Raw genomic sequence first — 19,813 nt, 5'->3', positions numbered from 1 at the left:
TGCAAAACCTTAACTCTGCCCTCAGACTCCCCCCCCCTCCCCCCAGCTTCTCCCACCTGCACCCACAGGCGGGCCCCAGACCCGGCCCAAAGCACGAGCCAGGCTTGCTCCGATCACGTTCCTAGTGTCACGGATCATTTCAATGGAGCCGGTCACTGCCGGGAAGGGAAAGGGGCTTCCGTCCCCAATCCCCCCCCACGCCATGGGGAATCTTCCCTCTCCAGCGGGTGGTTTAGCCCAATGGATCCCTGGGACATGACTCCTCCCCAGACACTGACCCCCATGACCGGATGTTGTATGGCCCTTGTGCCCCTGGAACGTGGCTCCAGAGCTGAGTTCCCCCTGAATCCCCAATAACACCTCGCAATAGCCAGGCCCTCAATTCCTGGGTGAGGAAATACAGTCACTGGAGGAAGCTGGTCATTCCTCCCAAGGGTCCCAAAGTGTCAGCAGGACCCAAGCGCCCTGTGCCCGGCGCTGCACAGACGCACAGGACGGGACACTCTGACTTCTGCACCCGGAGTCCTAGGGCGAGTCACTCAGATCACGGGCAGCAGGAGTGTGTGTCTCTTATAAAGCGGGGACATGCAAATGAGGGAGACAGTTTCCTGTTTAAATCTGTGTCTCTCTCTGCCCAGGCTGCACCCGGAGACACAATCCGCAGCCCCTGGGTCTGTGCAGTGACCAGCCAGTCCCTGAGAACTTTCCCCTCCTGCACCCGGGAAAATGGGATTATTGCTCCTTGTGATTTTCGCTGTAGCCACTTTGGAAGGTATTTTCCTCCTCTGAATAACTGGCAGAGTTAGAAGAACATTGTGTTACCGCTGTTTTTATACCGATATTAATGGCCTGTCTTTGTTCTCAGGTGTCCGGTCCCAGGTGCAGCTGGTGGAGTCCGGAGGGGATGTGAAAAAGCCCGGAGACTCTCTCCGCCTCTCCTGCAAAGCCTCCGGGTTCGACTTCAGTAGCTACAATATGAACTGGGTCCGACAGGCTCCCGGGAAGGGGCTGGAATGGGTCGCATTTATTTACAGTGATGGGTCGGGTCCAAGCTACGCTGATGCAGTCAAAGGCCGATTCACCATCTCCAGGGATAATCCCAAGAGTGAGCTGTATCTGCAACTGACCGGCCTGAAGCCCGAGGACACCGCCCGCTATTACTGTGCGAGAGAGTTGCACAGAGAGACTAACACTGTGGATGCTCGTACAAAAACCAGAGCTGCGGAACGTCCCGCGGCTGCCGCATGGGGGCAGCAACAACACAAGCAAAACTCTCCTGCCTTGGGCGCAAGAGGGGGAGGGGCCTCAGGACTGAAAACTCCGACATCGCGGATTAACTCTTTCATGTCCTGACTACGTTCCCCACCCCAGTGCAGAGCAGAGCGCTGCTCGCCTCACGCAAACGGCTCTTCCCATTGGAGTTAATGGGGGATCTCCAGGGAGCGAAGCAATCGGCCCCTTCTCCGTATGGCTAAACGTGCCGGGGAACATTCCCTGTGGGCACCGCACAGTTCAGTGCAGCCGGTCACTGCTGGGCAGGGGATCCAGTCCCAACTCTCTGCCAGCGCCAGCGGGTGTCCCAGCCCCACGGGACCCCGTAAACCGACCCCCCCCCACCAGCCCCGCAGCTCGTGGGCCGGAGCTGCAGAGCTGAGATTCACCCTATCTCATGAATATTTATATTTCCATATAGTGAACGCATTTGTTCATTTCTCTTACCAAAAACAAACAAGCAAAACTCGGCCAGGACCTGAGCATCTTCCATCCGCAAGTCACCCGAATACAAACAGGCCCTGAAGTCGAGTCTCTGGAATTGTGTGATTTCAGGGAAACTCCTTGTATTATTAATTATTATTATTATTTCCCTTATCCAAAATACACTCAGGATCCCACCACACTCAGAACGGCCCAGCACACACCCTCGGTAAGGGACAGTCTGACTCTGTCCCAGATTCCTAAGAGAAATAATAAAACACAAGAGAATTTGTGTCTCCTATAATGAGGCAGATCGGCAGACAGGACCACCACCACTCATTATTTAGATCTGTCCCTCTCTCTGCACGGGCTGTACCCGGAGAGACAACCCGCAGCCCCCCGGGTCTGTGCAGTTACCAGCCAATCCCCTGAGAACTTTCCCCTCCAACTCCAGGGGTGAATAAGAGCCTGCCCTCAGTTTGTAACCCTATAATTCACGGGCTTTGTCACCCATTTCTGTGGCAAGTCCCGATGGGCCTGTGCTGCAGAGGCCGCTCAGTTCCTGAAGAAACCCCGCTCAGCTGGTACTGGAAATACGGCGCAGGGTTGGGATTTTCAAAGGGGACTCATGGATTAAGGAACCCACCTCACATTTGAGAATCACAGTCCAGAATTTCTGCAGCTGTCCGAGGGCGGAGCTAAAGATCCAGCCCACAATACAGTTCCAGCAATTTAACAGAGTGACCGCGGAGATAAAGGACTGAACCTGCAGCCCTTAATTACAGGGAACTCCCAAAGGTTGGCGCTGAGGGCAGTGAGGTAGTAAGGGTACGGGGAAGAAGCCTGGTAGGCCTTATTGGGATCCTGCAGAGAGAAGCAGCAGCCCCACAGGGGAGGTGTCCGGGATCTTTAGGGTCAGAGAGCGCAGGGCTGGTGGCCTTGTCCGGTGGCTGCTCGTTTGGGGTCTTCATTCCCCTTTCGATACATCTCCTCTCGCGCTGATGCGCCCCAGCCCTGGCGCGCAAGAACAGAACACGGAGCACGCAGCAAAACTCTGAAACCCGGGCTTTTCAGTAACAGTATCAGAAACACAGACAGGGATGTCCAGGGATATCGGGGGCAGGGAACTGAGGGGTCTCACCTTTCTCTTCTGAGAACCGGACACCCACAAACACCTGTCAGATACCGGTTCTTGCCTGTCCCTGTAAATGTGGGGAGGTGAGAGCGCCGAAAGCCTGGCAGAGCGGGGCTCCTTCCAGCCCCCGCGGCAAACCCTGGCAGCAATTAGAGACACTTCCCTGACTGCGAAGAGGAGACTCGTGTCCGCTCCAGGGGTGTCAGGGCTGGGCCTGTAGACCGAGCATAGGCCACTTAGCTGCTGGGGCAACACCAAAGGGTGAGAGTCTGTTAAACCCTTGAAGAGTTCAAAGTTTTTTCTCTAGGAACGAGTCTCGGGTCCCCAGACCAGGATGTGAGCTCATAGGAACATAAGAACCACCAGGCTGGGTCAGACCAAGGTCCATCCAACCCAGTGTCCTGTCTTCCCACACTGGCCAGTGCCAGGTGCCCCACAGGGAGTGACCAGACCAGGGCACTCATCCAGTGATTCTCTGGGAAGGAGTTTTAGCTGTTATAAGGAGGGGGATATGCAAATAAGGGTGAGAGTTTCCTGTTTAAATCTCTCTCTGCCGAGTCTGCACCCCGAGACAATCTGCAGCCCACTGGGTCTGTGCAGTTACCAACCGACCCACCCGAGACCTTTCCGCTCCCCTCCCACACAAGGGAAAATGCCTCTTTGGCTCCATTTCGTGTTCGTTGCAGCAGCGTTGGGAGGTATTTTCTCCCCTTGTACGGGTAGGGGAGTCAGCGGGATGGATTGTTGGCAATTCGCACTGACCTGGCTTTAACATGCGTTTATTCCAGGTGTCCGGTTACAAGTCCAGCTGCTGGAGTCCGGCGGGGATGTGAAAAAGCCCGGAGACTCCCTCAGACTGACCTGTACCACCTCGGGGTTCAGCATAGACAGCTACTGGATGAGCTGGGTCCGCCAGGCTCCCGGGCAGGGGCTGCAGTGGGTAACTGCAATTAATGGAGCAACCACCCATTACGGAGATTCCGTGAAAGGGCGATTCACCACCTCTCCAGACAGCTCCAAGAAGCTGATCTACCTGCAACTGACCGGCCTGAAGCCCGAGGACACCGCCCGCTATTACTGTGCGAGAGACACAGTGAGGCGAAGCCGGGCTGAGCTCAGACACAAACCTCCCGTTGCGGTCAGCAGGGGAAGTCCCAGCTGGTTTGTGACACTGACAGTCCGGGCGCTGGGCTCTCGCGGTTCCCTTCCCTGAAATGGTTAAAATGTTCTCGGCTCTGCAGCCACGTCCAGTGCCACAGACAGCAGAGATCCCGAGGCCGGCACCTCGGGACTGGGATGGGGGGACTGACACGCGGGGTCCCATAAACTGTTCCAGGCCTCACAACACATTCTATAGAGCCCAGAAAATGCCAAACACTCCCCATGTGACCCCCCCGCCATGTTCTGTGTGCTGGGAAAAACCGGGATAAGGAAAAACACGGACCAGGACAACGATCAACGAGCAGAGGTTACTCCCCCCAGACACGCCTGACCAGTGCCCTAGAGCGGTGTGGTGTTTGCTTAGAAGCCTGTTAAACAGCTTCCGTTCTTATCTGACTCCCTGCCTGATCCGCTGTCTCACCTCCCCTGGCCTCAGGCTGCAGCGGTGCCAAAGCGCAGGGGCTGGAGGAAATGACCCCTCCCTTCCAGCCCTGCAGTTCTGTGATTCTGTGATCGATCCATGGATACTCCACCCCTCCCCCCCTCTCAGCCTTTGCTCACAGAGCTGGGATCACACACTGCGGGGAGAGGCTCTTACGTTTACAGGTGCCCAGGGAAATTAATAACCCAACGGCCTCTTTAAATCCCGCCACGCCTCTGTCCCTGCATCTCCCCCCGGTACAGAGACTCCGGCTTCTCCACGTTTCTCATTGACTCCCCATCCTTGGACACGCTCATTTCTCCACCTCCAGGAAGACGAGATTCTGTTTCCACTAACTTGCTGCTTTATCAATTTTCCAAGATAAACTTTTGCCTCCCTAAAGGTCCCAGGATGTCACCTGTGTTACCACAGCCTCCAAATTATTACCTCTTTGCTTTATTTCCCTCGGGTCTTTTAACAGAAACACCAGATAATGGTGAGCAGTTTAAGGAAAGATAAAACTTCTATACAGCGCCCCCGCCCTCCCCTCTCCCACCCATCCCACTCTCGCTGCCCCTCGAGGGGTGGTAGAAGAATTCCTGAGATATTTAGTTGGTTTTTTATCATTTCATTGCAGCTCCAGGCCAAACCCTTTACTTAAACCAGCATGAAACAGGGAATGTAGGTAAAAGAGGTGAGAATCTATAGCAGGCCAATCCCCCCCCCCCCCCGCCACGTTATTACAGCACTCGCTGCATTTGCCATTGAGCAGCCCCAGATCCGAGCGCACCGCTCTGCATTACTGTGCCAGATATGGACACCACGGGGATCCAACCTGTGATAAATAGACAGAAAGAGATTTCTGCTTGTAACTGTGCTCAGTGGGTCACAACACAACCCAGAATTGGGGGTTATTCTTTGATAAGATCTACCAAACCAGCCACAAAATTAAACTCCTGTTTCACCGCAGGGGCTAACAAGAAAACATAAAGGCAGTTTCCTCAGGCATCTCAGTTCTGATGTCACCACCAAAAACAGGAGATTCAGAGATGAGTGGTTCTTTACAACCTGTCTCATCAAATCATAGGTTCTCCTGATCCCAAAGGACCTCCCGGGGTGGGGGGGGGGAGGTTTGTAGAAATTTTGGTGGTGCCCAAAATGCCCAGAGCTCGCCATCCCCAACTCTGCTCCTCACCTGCCTAAGGCCCTGCGAGGGAGTGTGGGTGGGGGGAGGGGTGCCGGGGGCAGGCCCTGGGCTGGGGCAGGGGATTGGGGTGCAGGGTGCAGGCTTTGGGATGGAGTTTGGGTGCTGTGTGCAGGCTATGGGCTGGAGCAGGGGGATGGGGGTACAGGAGGAGGTGAGGGGGCAGGCTCTGGAAGGGAGTTTGGGGGCAGGAGAGGTGTGTGGGAAGGGGCAGGGGTGCAAGCTCTGGAAAGGGAGTGGAGGAGTGCAGTGCTTACCTGGGGCTCCTAGGCAGGGCAGCAGAGCCGTCTCTAGCCACTCAGGTGCCCTATGCAGCCTCCCCCCGGCCCGTGGGGAGGCTGTGTGGGGCCTCAGGACTCTGCGGGGGCAAGGGGAAGAACCTGGGGGTCATGTCTGCCACAGCTCCGTGCACTAGGCGCTCCTGCTGGGGACCCGGCCCCCGGTCACTGCGCATGTCCGTGGAGCGGGCCCCTGCTGGGAAAGGGAACGGGCCACTTTGCCCCAGCGCCGCGGGGAATCTTCACCCTCCAGCGGGTGTCCCCCAAACCAGTGAAAACCTCGGACCTGACCCCGTCACTGACCCCACAGAACCACCGCCCCACGGTGCACGGGGAGTGGGGGCTTCCGAGCGGAATCTCCCACCAGCTCTTAGTTCACTAGAATAGATTTCACAGGGGGCCCCAAATCCCCGGGTGAAGAATTCCGGCTATTCAAGGGAGCTGTTTGTTTCTCCCATGTACAACAGCGTAAGGAGCGTCTGACCCCGCTCTGAGCCAGCGCGCTAGCAGTTTGCATCTCTGAGGAGAGGAGTTTGTGTCCCTTATAATGAGCAGGATATACGAGATATGCAAAGCGGGGGCTGGGGTGGCACCTTCCTCTTTAAAACTCTGCCTCTCTCTGCCCAGGCTGCACCCGGAGAGACAAGCCGCAGCCCCTGGGTCTGTGCAGTGACCAGCCAGTCCCTGAGAACTTTCTTCTCCAACCTCGGGAAAAAAGAGGCCTTGGCTCCATTTAGTTTTCATTGTGGCAGCTTTGGAAGGTATTTCTCTCTCTCTCTCTCTCTGTTGCACTGGAGACGCAGAGGAATGTTTAAGTATTTGGAACTAGCATTGATATGACTATTAATGTCTTTTTTCCCAGGTGTCCGGTCCCAGGTGCAGCTGGTGGAGTCCGGAGGGGATGTGAAAAAGCCCGGAGAATCTCTTCGTCTCTCCTGCAAAGCCTCCGGGTTCACCTTCAGCAACCACAGCCTGCACTGGGTCCGCCAGGCTCCCGGGAAGGGACTGGAGTGGGTGGCTCAGGTCAGCCAACCGACTGGATCCAAGCAATGGTACTCTCCGGGGTTCAAGGGCGATTCACCATTTCCCGGGACAACTCTGTCAACACGGTGTATCTGCAACTGACCGGCCTGAAGCCCGAGAACACCGCCTGGTATCACTGTGCCAGACACACAGTGAGGGGAAATGAACTTTTACTCAGGCAAAAGCTGTAGATTGAAAACAACGTATTCAGTCCTTGGGGGCGGTCAAGGACTATAAACTTCAATAACGAGAAACGAGACAAAGGAAGAAATCAATTACACTGACGTTGTTTTCTTTCTGTCCGTTAATTTCACAGAAAACTGAACAATATTTAGATATTTACATACAGAGAATGAAACATTTTTCAGGGGCGCTCCAGCTCCCTTCCCTGTCCCGCAAACAGCCTGATCTGCGAGAACCTCACCTGCGGTATCCTGGCCCAGGCGCTGCCCGCTTTGACGAGACCACCACTGGGGGCACATTGAAGAGCAGTGACCAGACTTCCGCCTGCTTAACCCTTATCTCAGGGCCTGATGTGCAGCTCCATGTTCCGAAAGAAAAATCACAAGGAAATAGGAAATGTGCGTTTCGTTTTCAGTCTCAGAGACTCCAGCTAAACTGATTGAAACCAATAGGACCGTTATACTTAAGCAAACAGTATTTTACTTTAACAGTGTGTGACACTGTTCACTTTGAGATGCTACAAAATCTCACACGGCAGCCCGTACACAAAGTCTGTAATGGCCGAGCTACCTCACCTTTCTTCGTCTCTCTATTGACCACCTTCTGTCTGCTCCTCCTCCTCCTCCTCCTTCTTGTATTAATATTAATTATTATTATTCGACTCTCATTTGCACAATATCTGAACACCTCACACCCCGAATACATTTTATTCTCACAACACCCTCCTTGAGAGGAAGCGAAGTATCATTATCCACCATGCTGGAGGTGGTGAAACTGAGGCAGGGAGTGATTAAATGGTTTGCCCAAACAGGCAGCGTGCCAGAGTGAGGGCAGGAATGCTGCTCTTTCCATTTCCAGTTCAGTGGTTTAACCATAGTGTTGTCATTGATCTCTGGCTTTCGCAGGATGAGAGGCAGGCTCCTGTCACAAATTGTGACCTGGAAAGACAAGTGTCATAAACACAGAGCTACGGGTAGCATAAAATCCCTCCTTTACCTGTAAGGGGTTAGGAAGCTCAGATAATCTGGCTGGCACCTGACAAAAGGACCAATAAGGGGAGAAGATACTTTCAAATCTGTGGGGGAAGGTTTTGGTTTGGGTCGTTGTTGTTCTCTCAGCGGACAAAGAGAGAGAGACCAAGCAAGTGATCCAGCTCCTGCTGTATGATACGTCTAAACGTAAAAACATAGTAAGTAATAGCAAGGAAATGCATTAGTCCAGGGTTTCTCAAACAGGGGTCACCGCTTGTGCAGGGAAAGCCCCTGGCCAGCTGGGCAGGTGTGTTTACCTGCCCCGTCCCCAGGTCCAGCCCATCGAGGATACCGCTGGCCGCAGATTGCTGCACTCGGCCAATAGGAGCATCTGGAAGTGGCGGCCAGTAAGTCCCTGGTCCTGCGCCACTTCCAGATTGACTGGTACAGCTCCCTGGTCCTGCGCCACTTCCAGATCAACTGGTACAGCTCCAACTGGCGCATATACTACGGCCCGTCTTTCCAGAGCCGCGCAACCCTCAGTGCAGATTCCTCCAAGAACCAGTTCTCCCTGCAGCTCCGCTCGCTGACAGCTGCAGACACCGGCACCTATTACTGCGCCAGGAGAGACACAGTGACACAGAGCAGAGCCGGGACTGGCACAAAAAGGGGAAGCGGATTCTGAACAGCGAAACCAAGTTCACTAGTGTCCCCCGAACGAGTCAATAGAAAAACAAAGACTGGGCTGCGGAGAACCTAGGCAGGTGAAGGGAAACGACTTTTACAGACAAAATGAAGCGGCAGCGTTGCCTGGTGGACAGGGCAGTGCACTGGGCCTCAGGACACCTGGGTTCCCTTCTGCCACTGACCTCCTGGGTGAGTTTTGACAAGTCATTTTCCTGCTCTGTGCCTCTGTTTCCTCTCCTACTCTGTGTCTGTATAGACTGAGATCCTTGGAGTGGGGAGTCTCCCTAACTGTATGTTTGGGACTTCTAGATACCTACTAGAGAACCAGTCATTAGTACTAATAACAACTACAACATTTATTTTAAAGACTCAGGCTCATTCATATCTTCTTTTCTTGCTGACAAAATATCTAGCAGATGAAATAATATCTTCTTACGTCACTATCCCCTTTCTCTCTACCTAGCTCAGCTACCTAGGCTGAGATTGGGGCTCTTTGGGGGAGGGACCAGCTTTGCAACCTGTTTTCTTACAGCCCCTAGTGTTGACTGGTTTTAGGATGGTTGGAGACCAGTCGAGAGATTCGTCTCCCTACCTGCCTCTATCATCGGGGTTTAAGATTGCCCAGAATAAAACCCAACAAGAGAGTGCAGGAGTAAAACGTTTATTAGACTAACAACAGTTCAACGAGGTAAGTAAACTGGGTATGCTATAGAGGACTCCCAAACACTGGTAAGTAAAGTAAAGTAAATAGGCAAAAGTGACACTATAACTATACTGCCTGTGACCCTAACGGTTTACTCCCACCCAAAGACGGGTCCTAGGTAAGGGGTATGGTCTCTACCATATCTTGCAGTCAGGGGTGGCTCTAGGTATTTTGCCACCCCAAGCACGGCAGGCAGGCTGCCTTCGGCGGCTTGCCTGCGGGAGGTCCCCGGTCCTGTGGATTTGGCGGCCCACCTGTGGGAGGTCCACCGAAGCCAGGGGATCAGCAGACCCTCCGCAGACTGCCGGCAAAGGCAAACCTGCCTGCTGCCGCGTGGCGACTGGCAGAGCGCCCCCCACAGCTTGCTGCCCCAACAACGCGCTTGGCGTGCTGGTGCTTGGAGCCGTCCCTGATTGGAAAATGTCACTTTTCAACTGTGTACTTCCCCCAACTGCTCGTACGTGCATAGAAACTGCAGGTGCCCTTTGACTCACCAGTTCTCCCTAGAACTTTTGGGGGAAAACAACTGGTGAATATTTTCAAAAGAAAAGCAGCCACAAAATTGCCAGGGGGTACATATGTACTGGCTAGCTGCACCTTAGCAGCACCTTGGACTTCATTTGCCCGGGAGCTGGAGACTGTGTTTCTCTTCGACAATAAACCTGGCCGACGTGCCTTCGTACCTTACTAGAGTCTGTGGTCATTGGGGGTTCTCTCGGGGTCTGCTGTGTCAGCGATCTGCGCAGAGCTGGGGCAGCACACGGAGGGAACACACGCACGCAGCCGAGTGATATCAACATTGAACAGAGCAGAGCACCACACCTGTTTAAATCTGTCTCTGTTCCAGCAGCACCCGGAAAGACAAACTGCAGCCCCCTGGGTCTGTGCCGTTACCAGCCACTCCACTGAGGACTTTCCCCTCCAACACCAGGGAACATGAGTCTTTGGCTCCATTTCCTTTTCCTTGGGGCGGCTCTGGAAGGTATTTTCTCCCTATACATGCACTGGGGAAGGGGGCAACAATTCCTGGTTTTCTGCAATGAGCTAAAAAGGTATTTTGTAACCTGCTTTTATTGATATTCATCTCCTGTTAACTGACGGGGAATAACGAGGAGTCCTTGTGGCACCTTAGAGACTAACACATTTATTTGGGCATAAGCTTTTGTGGGCTAGAACCTAGTTCATCAGATACATGGAGTAAAAAAGACAGGCGCAGGTATAAATACATGAAAGGATGTTGTGAAGTTGTGCAGTCTAAATGGTTTTATAAAAATGTAATAAGTGAATATAGTGTAACTGGAATATGCTTCATGCAAAAGGTCTCTTGTAAGGTATCTTACAAACCTTATAATCTACTGAGTGTGATCATCCTATTTGTATAAATGTACCACTCTTCTATCTAAAACTAGAAATATGGAATATAATTCTGAGGGCCTATTGTAATTATGTAAAGTGTGGGACATTAATGGTGGTTTGATATCTTGATGACTCCCATTAACTAGGACCATTGTCTGCAGATGGGTGTGTTTTACCTCTGAGTCTTCTTGTATATGTGTGTGCTGGCAGGTGGGTAATGAAGTCTTGCAATAACATGTGATTATGTTGCCTGAACTGGAATCCATCTTTAACCTGGTGCTTTTCCAGTGAGGGAGGGTGGAAACCCAGAGGGACAAAGGGTTCCCACCTTATGCAAAAGATATATAAAGGGGTGGAACAGAAGAGAGGGGAGGAGAGGAGCCATCATGAGGAATCCCCTAGCTACCACCTGAGCTGGAACAAGAGCTGTACCAGGGGAAAGAATCGTGCCCAGGCCTGGAAGGTGTCCAGTCTGAGAAAAAAAACTTACTGAAGCATCTCTGAGGGTGAGATTATCTCTATTCAGTTTAATTAGACATAGATTTGCGCATTTTATTTTATTTTCCTTGGTGACTTACTTTGTTCTGTCTGTTACTACTTGGAACCACTTAAATCCGACTTTCTGTATTTAATAAAATCACTTTTTACTTACTAATTAATTCAGAGTGTGTATTAATACCTGGGGGAGCAAACAGCTGTGCATATCTTTCTATCTGTGTTATAGAGGGAGAATAATTGATGAGTTTACCTTGTATAAGCTTTATACAGGGTAAAATGAATTTATTTGGGTTTAGACCCCATTGGGAGTTGGGCATCTGAGTGCTAAAGACAGGAACACTTCTGTGAGCTGCTTTCAGGTAAACCAGCAGCTTTGGGACAAGTAATTCAGACCCTGGGTCTGTGTTGGAGCAGACGGGAGTGTCTGGCTCAGCAAGACAGGGTGCTGGAGTCCTGAGCTGGCAGGGAAAACAGGGATATAAGTAGTCTTGGAACATCAGGGGGCAGCTCCCCAGGGGGTTTCTGTGATCCAACCTGTCACAGATTTTTCATGTGACTGGTTCCCTCACTGTTCCCTTTTCTCCCTCCCCTTTCCCACAGGGGCCCGGTCACAGGTTGCTCTGACCCAGTCAGGTCCAGAACTGAAGAAGCCCGGAGAATCCAATCAGCTGAAATGCACCGTGAGCGGGTTCGCTATCTCCGGCGATTATATGGACTGGGTCAGACAGGAGCCGGGAAAGGGGCTGGAGTGGCTGGTCCGCTACTGGAAACCAGGGCAGAGCGAGTATTATTCTTCCACCATCCAGGGGTGATTCACAGCCTCCAAGGACAGCGCCAACTTCTACCTGGAAATGACCGGCCTGAAGCCCGAGGACACCGCTGTGTATTACTGTGTGATAGACACATTTTGGGGAAGCCGACCTGGGCTCAGACAAAAACTTCATCCTGCAGAGACCGGGGAAGGGATTTCCTGGGGGTGGCGCTTTTGCTCCATAGCAATGAGAAGAGAGAGAGACAAAGTATTTCCCCTTAAGGAGATCTCACACAACTGCCAGGGGAGGGAGAGGTTCTGCTGACTCCATCTGCCCCTGGGGAGCGCAGGGAGCAGATGCCCAGTGGCTATTTTAGAGAAAGAGCAGGTGCATCCACCCTCTCTCTGCGATGCCCCCACTGACTCACCAGGGCTTTCTGGTCAGCCAGTCTCCAGTGCAAGGCTGCCTCCTTTTCCCATTGAAGGGAGAAGCTGAGCCCCGAGGGAAGGTCAGTGGCAAAGCTGAGCCCTGATGAAGATGATTGACTGAAAGGGAGGGGTCGCTAATCTAGAGGTGACCTTCCCCCTCAGCCCATGGATAATTCTCTGTGGGTGAAATTCATCCCGTGTGGAGGCCTTACACACAGGGGCATCTCCAGGCACCAGCGCAGCAAGTGTGTGCCTGGGGCAGCAAGCCACAGGGGGCAGCGTGCTGGTCGCTGTCAGGGCGGGAGTCAGGTGGCCTTCGGTGGCCTGCCTGCGAGAGATCCACTGGTCCCACGGTTTTGGCGGCAATTCGGTGCGGGGTAAGCCAAAACCTCGGGATGGGCAGATCACCCCCAGAAACGCCGCCAAATCTGCATGACCCCAGACTGCCCGCAGGCGTGCCGCTGAAGGCCGCCTGACTGCCGTGTTTGGGGTCACAAAAAACATAGTCGCCCCTGCTTACACAAGGGCCTCTGCCTGTACGGTGTCCCGCCAGCCAGAGGAATCTCTTCACCCCACGCAGCAGTTTAGAAGGGCACAATCCTGATTCCCCTGCCTTCCCCCTTCTGTTGACACTGAAGCCTGTGCCAGTTGGGTGGGATATGCGCAGGGCTGGTGCAACCTATTAGGTGACCTAGGTGGTTGCCTAGAGCTCTACAATTTGGGGGCAGTGACCATGGTGGTATTTCGGAGGCAGCACCTTCTGCCGCCTCTGTGAGGGGGGCAGCATTTTGGGGTGGGACCTTCCACCGCCTAGGGCAGCAGAAAAGCTGGCAACACTCCTGGATATGGGTCTTGTAACAGGGCCCCCTGCCCACCCCTCTTCCTGGGGCCCTCTGCGGCCCCAGTACAGCACAGGGAGGTTCTCTTTGTGCAGCACCCCTGGCTTTATTTACACAAGTTCTCCCACCACCAGTGAGACTATTTACAGAGCTGGCAGGCCTGACAATCTCCTCTCCTACCCGGAGTCTGCACTCAGCCTGGAGACTGACCTTCCCCTGGCCACTCCCCTTCCTCTGGCTGCCAGCCCAGGGCCGCCCAGAGGATTCCAGGGGCCTTTGGCAGCGGGGAGCCCCCGCTTCGGTGGTAATTCGGCAGTGGGGGGTCCTTCCTCTCCGGCACCCGCCACCGAAGGGGCCCGAAGACCTGCAACGGGGACCCCCCACCGCCGAATTACCGCCAAAGCGGGACCCGCCACCAAAGTGCAGCCTGGTCTTTGGCAGTAATTCAGCGGTGGGGGGGGTCCCCGCCATTGGTCTTCGGGGCCCTTTGGCGGTGGGTCCCAGAACAGAAGGACCCCCCCACCACCGAATTACCACCGAAGACTGGGCTGCACTTCGGCGGCGGGTCCCGCTTCGGCAGTAATTCGGAGGCAGAGGGTCCTTCCGCCCGGCGCTGTAGATGCGGAGAAGAAGAAGCTCTGGGGACCCAGGCCCCATGAGAGTTTACCAGGACCTCTGGAGCGAGTGAAGGACCCTGCTCCAGGGCCTGCGAAAAACTCCCAAGCGGCTCCTGGATTGTTTTCACCCCACTGACATGTGGAAATCACTGCACAGCAGGGCCACCCAGAGAGGGGGGCAAGTGGGGCAATTTGCCCCCCGCCCAGCAGGGGCCCCCAAGAGAGTTTTTCGGGGCCCCTGGAGCAGGGTCTTTCACTCGCTCTGGAGGCCCTGGAAAACTCTCGCAGTGCCCAGGCCCCCGGAGCTTCTTTGCTCCCGGTCTTCGCTGGCGGGGGGGTCCTTCCTCTCCGGGACAGAAGGACCCACGCCGCCACTGAATTACCACCAAAGAGGGACCCACCGCCAGAGTACAGCGGGATCTTCAGTGGTAATTGGGCATCAGGGACCTGCCGCCGAAGTGCCCCGAAGACCCGCGGTGGGGGCTGCACTTCGGCGGCAGGTCCCCCTGAGGTGGTAATTCGGTGGTGGGGGGTCCCTGCTGCGGGTCTTTGGGGCACATTGGGGAGGGTCCCAGAATGGAAGGACCCTCCCCCGCCGACTTATCGCCCCCCAATGCCCAAGACCCCGGGCCCCGGAATCCTCTGGCCTGCCCTGGCTGTAGTTTGCCCACCCCTGTCCTAGCACCTGTTCTGTTCACTCCCTCTGGGGCACCTGGCACTGGCCACTGTAGGAGACAGGACACTGGGCTGGATGGACCTTTGGGCTGACCTAGTCTGGCCCTTCTTATGTTCCCAATTACAGTCTAGGCTCCCATAGTCCTAGGCACGGTACAAACACAGACCATAAAACCTCTCTCAGTCCCACCGAGTTTACAGCCCGAGTGTAAATGGGAAGTGGCCTGTGACTGGGAACAGGAATAGAAACAAGAATATAAATATCAGCCGCGCAGAATCATCTTCCTTCACTGTAGCCTGAATCCTCCCTCGACTCCCTCCTACAGAAAATCTCCCAGACACGCCGCTCTCGGCCCACTAATCCCAGGGAGGCTCCACTGCAAAATCTTAACTCTGTCCTCAGACTCCCCCCCCCCCCCGCAGCTTCTCCCACTTGCTCCGATCACGATGGTTCCTAGTGTCACGGATCATTTCAATGGAGCCGGTCACTGCCGGGAACGGAAAGGGGCTTCGGTCCCCAATCCCACCCGCGCCATGGGGAATCTTCCCTCTCCAGCGGGTGGCCCAGCCCAATGGATCCCTGGGACACGACCCGTCCCGTGACACTGACCCCCCTGACCGGACATTGCCTGGCCTTTGTGCCCCTCGATGCGTGGAACAGGGCTCCAGAGCTGAGACCCCCTGAATCACAAATAACACCTCACAATAACCAGGCCCTCGGTTCCTGTGTGGGGAAATACAGTCATTTGAGGAACCTGTTCATTCCTCCCAGGGCAGGGGTCCGAAAGTGTCGAGAGGAGCCCAGCGCCCTGTGCCCGGCGCTGCACAGACACAGGACGGGACAGTCTGACTACTTCATCCGGAGCCCTAGGGCGAGTCAGTCAGATCACTGGCAGCAGGAGTGTGTGTCTCTTATAAAGCGGGGACATGCAAATGAGGGAGACAGTTTCCTGTTTAAATCTGTGCCTCCCTCTGCCCAGGCTGCACCCGGAGACACAATCCGCAGCCCCTGGGTCTGTGCAGTGACCGGCCAGTCCCTGAGAATTTTTCCCTCCAGCACTCGAAAAATGGGATTTTTGCTCCTTTTAATTTTCTCTTTAGCAGCTTTGGAAGGTATTTTCCTCCTCTGAATAACGGGCAGAGCTAGAAGAATAGATGACATTATCGCTGTTTATATACCAATATTTACAACCTGTCTTTATTCCCAGGTGTCCGGTCCCAGGTGCAGCTGGTGGAGTCCGGAGGGGATGTGAAAAAGCCCGGAGACTCTCTCCGCCTCTCCTGCAAAGCCTCCGGCTTCACCTTCAGCAGCGCCTACATGAGCTGGGTCCGACAGGCTCCTGGCAAGGGACTAGAATGGGTCGCTTATATAAGCACGGGAGGAAGTACTATACTCTACCTTGATTCCGTCAAAGGCCGGTTCACCATCTCCAGGGACAATCCCAAGAGTGAGCTGTATCTGCAAATGACCGGCCTGAAGCCCGAGGACACCGCCCGCTATTACTGTGCGAGAGACACAGTGACATGGAACCGGTTTGTGATCATACAATAACCCAGGCTGCGGAATCGCGCTTCTCCCGGCAGCCGCGCGGGGGCAGCAGTGACACACACACCACTCCGGGCTGGGACAGGAGACCCGGCACCCGGCTGAATGTAACACAAACCTCCCGGCAGCTTTAACCCTTCCGTTCCCGGCAGGGGCGGCTCTAAGAATTTGGCCGCCCCAAGCAGGGCGGCATGCCGCAGGGGGCGCGGTGCCGGTCGCCGGTCCCGCGGCTCCTGGTGTCCTCTTGCAGACGTGCCTGCGGAAGGTCCGCCGGAGCCGCCTGCTGCCCTGCCGGCAAAATGCCGCCCCAAGCACTGGGGTCTAGAGCCAGCCCTGAGTATCGTTCTTCCTGTCGCCAGAGTGACAAGAATCTGCAGCTCCCTCACTGTCTCTACAGGATTGATCCCGAGTGGTTTTGCAATTCCAAACTTTACTCTCTCGCCACGCGGCTTGCACTGCGCAGAATTCCGCAATTAATCCAACGTTTGGGGCGACTGGTGGGAAAAAACGCACACACTCCTCCCAGCAATGAGAGGTCACTGAGCAAAATTTAAAGAGAGGAAAATTCAGCCTCATTAAAATACTCCTACAGCCACCGGCAAAACTCCAAGGGTTGTGATTAGGGTTATGCCTAAAATTAGGATTAGGGATACAGTTAAGGTTAGTAATAAAGGGTATGGTTAGGGTTAAGGTTAGGAGCAGGATTAAGGTTAGAGATATGGGTAGGATTAGGGTTAGGGTTAGCATTATGGTTAAGGTTAAGGGTAAGGTTCAATATGGTTAGATATAAGTGGAAGGGCCGGGATTAGCTTTAGTGTCTTGGTCAGTGTTATATTAAGTGTGAGATTTAGAGTTAGAGAGACAGGGTTAAAGTTAGGCTTTGGGGTTAAATCAGGATTTGTAGGGATAGAGGAAGAATTAGCATTTTCAGCGTAAAGGCAAACATTTTGTGTATGGATCAGTGTTCAGGTCCGGATTTTAAAAGAGGTTAAATTTAGGGCTAGACACACAGGCAGGGTAAGGTTCTTGGTCAGATTTAAAGGAAAACTGGGGAATTTTATCTTCTCTAAGAAACAGAGTGTGCGGAACCCTAGGGAATATTATAAAGGATCTTGTCATTGTATCCTGCATACGCTTAAATTTTACATTCTTTGGAAATCCATTAACTTCTGGGGTGACCTCTGTTTTCCAGCCGAGGGAGCGAGAGAAGCATGTGTTCTAGTGACTCCAAGTGACGTGTTTCTCATTGACAAGGAGGCGAGAGAACTTCCGTTTCCCTGAGCTACCATCTGTTGATTTCCTGAGCCTTTGCACTGGGGCAAGTGAGAAGAAAATCAGGCCCTATAATTTCAGGGTAATCTTAAAAATGCTACAGCAGCAACACTGGGACGGAGCGGTCTTTTTCTGTTCGCTCTCTGGGCACGCTGTGTGACTCCCCTATGCCCCCCAAAATCTCAGAAAGGTGTCCCCTCCCCAGGGCTGGCTCTAGGCACCAGCCCTCCAAGCATGTGCTTGGGGCGGAATTTTCTAAGGGGCGGCACTCCGCCCCTCTCTCCCCCTTTTTTATTTGTATTTTTTATTTTTTTGCTTGGAGCATCATTGCTGGGAGCCGGCCCTGGCACAGCCACTCACCTGAGCCAGAATCCGCGCCCACTGCCCAGCCCGGCGGTGCCCTGCACAGCCCACTCGGAAACGCGGCACCTCCGGGAGTGGCAGCGGCAGCAGGACCCCTCCTCCCTCCATCCCCGGCTCCTCATACGCTCCGGGAGCTCCTCACACAGCCGAGCCCGGGCTGCAGCGGCGGTGAGAGGGGCTCCCAGAGTGTGTGAGGAGCCCGAGAGGGAGGCGGGATCCCCTGGAGCCAAGCCCAGGCTGCGGCGGTAGCGAGAAGGGCTCCCAGAGTCAGGGCTGCCTGGGCGGGTGTGTGGGGGGACAAGTGGGTCAATTTTCCCCAGGCTCCAGGCCCCGCAGGGTATGTCGGAGGCAGGGGCAGCTCTAGACATTTCGCAGCCCCAAGCAGCTGGTCCCGTGGCTTTGGTGGACCTCCCGCAGGGACGCCTGCGGGAGGTCCACCGGACCCACCTGCTGCCCTCCTGGCGACCGGCAGAGCGCCCCCCGCAGCATGCTACCCCATGCATGTGCTTGGCGTGCTGGGTCCTGGAGCCGCCCCTGGTCGGAGGCTCCCCCCACCTCCATCTTTCCCCATCCCCCGGTGTCACAGCTGATAAGGGGGCGGGGCTGCGAGCTGCAGCCCAGCGGTGGGAACTCAGGCCCCGCTGGACTCACCAGACCACTGCAGTGCTGTCGGGGAGAGGGGGTAAGTGGCATGGTAAGGGGCCAGGCCGGAGCCGGGCACCCTCCGATGCCATCACTCCCATCCCTGATCCCCAGCTCCGAGTCCAGCCCCTCTGAGCTGGGCACCCCCCTGACCCCATTCCCCCCACAGCCCTGACCCCCAGCTCCGAGGCCAGCCCCTCTGAGCCAGACAACCCCCAACCCCATCTCCTCACAGTCCTGAGCCCAGCCCCTCTGTGAGCCGGGCACCCCCCCAGAGCCCAGCTCCCCACCCAGCCCTGGGCAACAGCAGCACCACCCCCAGGCAGCGACAGCCCATTGGCACCAACCGTCACCATCACCCAGCAACAGCCCATTATGTAATTGCAAATGTAGACAGACCAGTAAAGCAGTTCATGTTTTTAAATAATGTATTTGGTGTATTTTCAAATTATTCCAAATTAATTTTTTAATGTATTTCACTGCTTACTTTTTACATTTCCAAATACATGTTACTATTGTATTGCCACTTTTTTTTATGGAAGGGGCGCCCGAAATTGCTTTGCCCCAGGCCCCCTGAATCCCCTGGGTGGCCCTGCCCAGAGTGTGTGAGGAGCTGGGGAGGGAGGGAAGCGGGGTCCCCTGGAGCCGAGCCCGGGCTGTGATGGTGGCGAGAGGGGCTCCCGGAGCGTGTGAGGAGGTGAGCGGCCGGCTGGGCTCGTCGGTTCTGAGCAGGTAGCCCCGCAGCCGGAGATCCTCGCCTTCCCGCCCACTGGGGCTGGGCCAGGGCACCGTGAGGGTGAATCGAAGCTGGGCCAGGGCTCGGCTGCCGTGTGCTGGTAGCAGATCCCACGTTTGGGGGGGATCCCAGTGCTGGGGCGGCAGGGGTGCGGGTGGGGAGGCACTGGTGGGCGTGGGGGAGCTCAAGGCTCAGGGGGGCAGCCAAAAATTTTTTTGCTTGGGGCAGCACAAAACCTAGAGCCGGCTCTGCCAGCAGCTGCAGAACATTTTGGGTGGGGTGTGTGTGTGTGAGAGTGTATGTGTATAAGCATTGAGGTATTTGCTAACAGTTACAGATCAATAATAAACATGGCATCTTTGTCTTGACCCCTAAACGATCCTGTATGGGTTTGTCCGTACAACATCCTGAGCTGCCAGCATGCCCCTTCCACACTGCCCCCGGGCCCAGTGCCCGGCCCTTATGCCAGTGACCCCTCACCCAGAGACTCTCCCCCAGCACCCCCTGACATCCCACCACAACTACACAGCACCCTGCACACCATACCCCTGCCCAGCTCCCCCACCCGCAGATCTCCTATTGTCCAGCACCCCCTTCACAGTCCCACCAGCACAGCGGTACAGCTCCC

At 54.8% G+C, this 19,813-nt stretch overlaps 1 pseudogene and 1 gene segment (V, D, J or C); both read left to right on the top strand.

Annotated features, from left to right (window-relative positions):
* Positions 1-726: 726 nt before the first annotated feature.
* Positions 727-12,127, top strand: LOC123347493 (annotated as a pseudogene).
* Positions 12,128-15,693: 3,566 nt separating this feature from the next.
* Positions 15,694-16,148, top strand: LOC123348799 (the record flags this gene model as incomplete). The annotated part of the segment is given in 2 exon segments: positions 15,694-15,739; positions 15,835-16,148. Coding segments are annotated over 2 exon segments (360 nt in total), but the record flags the coding sequence as incomplete, so codon positions are not given.
* Between the last annotated feature and the right edge of the window lie 3,665 nt (positions 16,149-19,813).

Source organism: Mauremys mutica, chromosome 13 (genome assembly GCF_020497125.1).
Source record: "Mauremys mutica isolate MM-2020 ecotype Southern chromosome 13, ASM2049712v1, whole genome shotgun sequence".
NCBI classification, from domain to species: Eukaryota; Metazoa; Chordata; order Testudines; family Geoemydidae; genus Mauremys; species Mauremys mutica.
The sequence above is the reverse complement of the archived record's forward strand: the minus strand, read 5'-3'. Positions and strand labels throughout refer to the sequence as shown.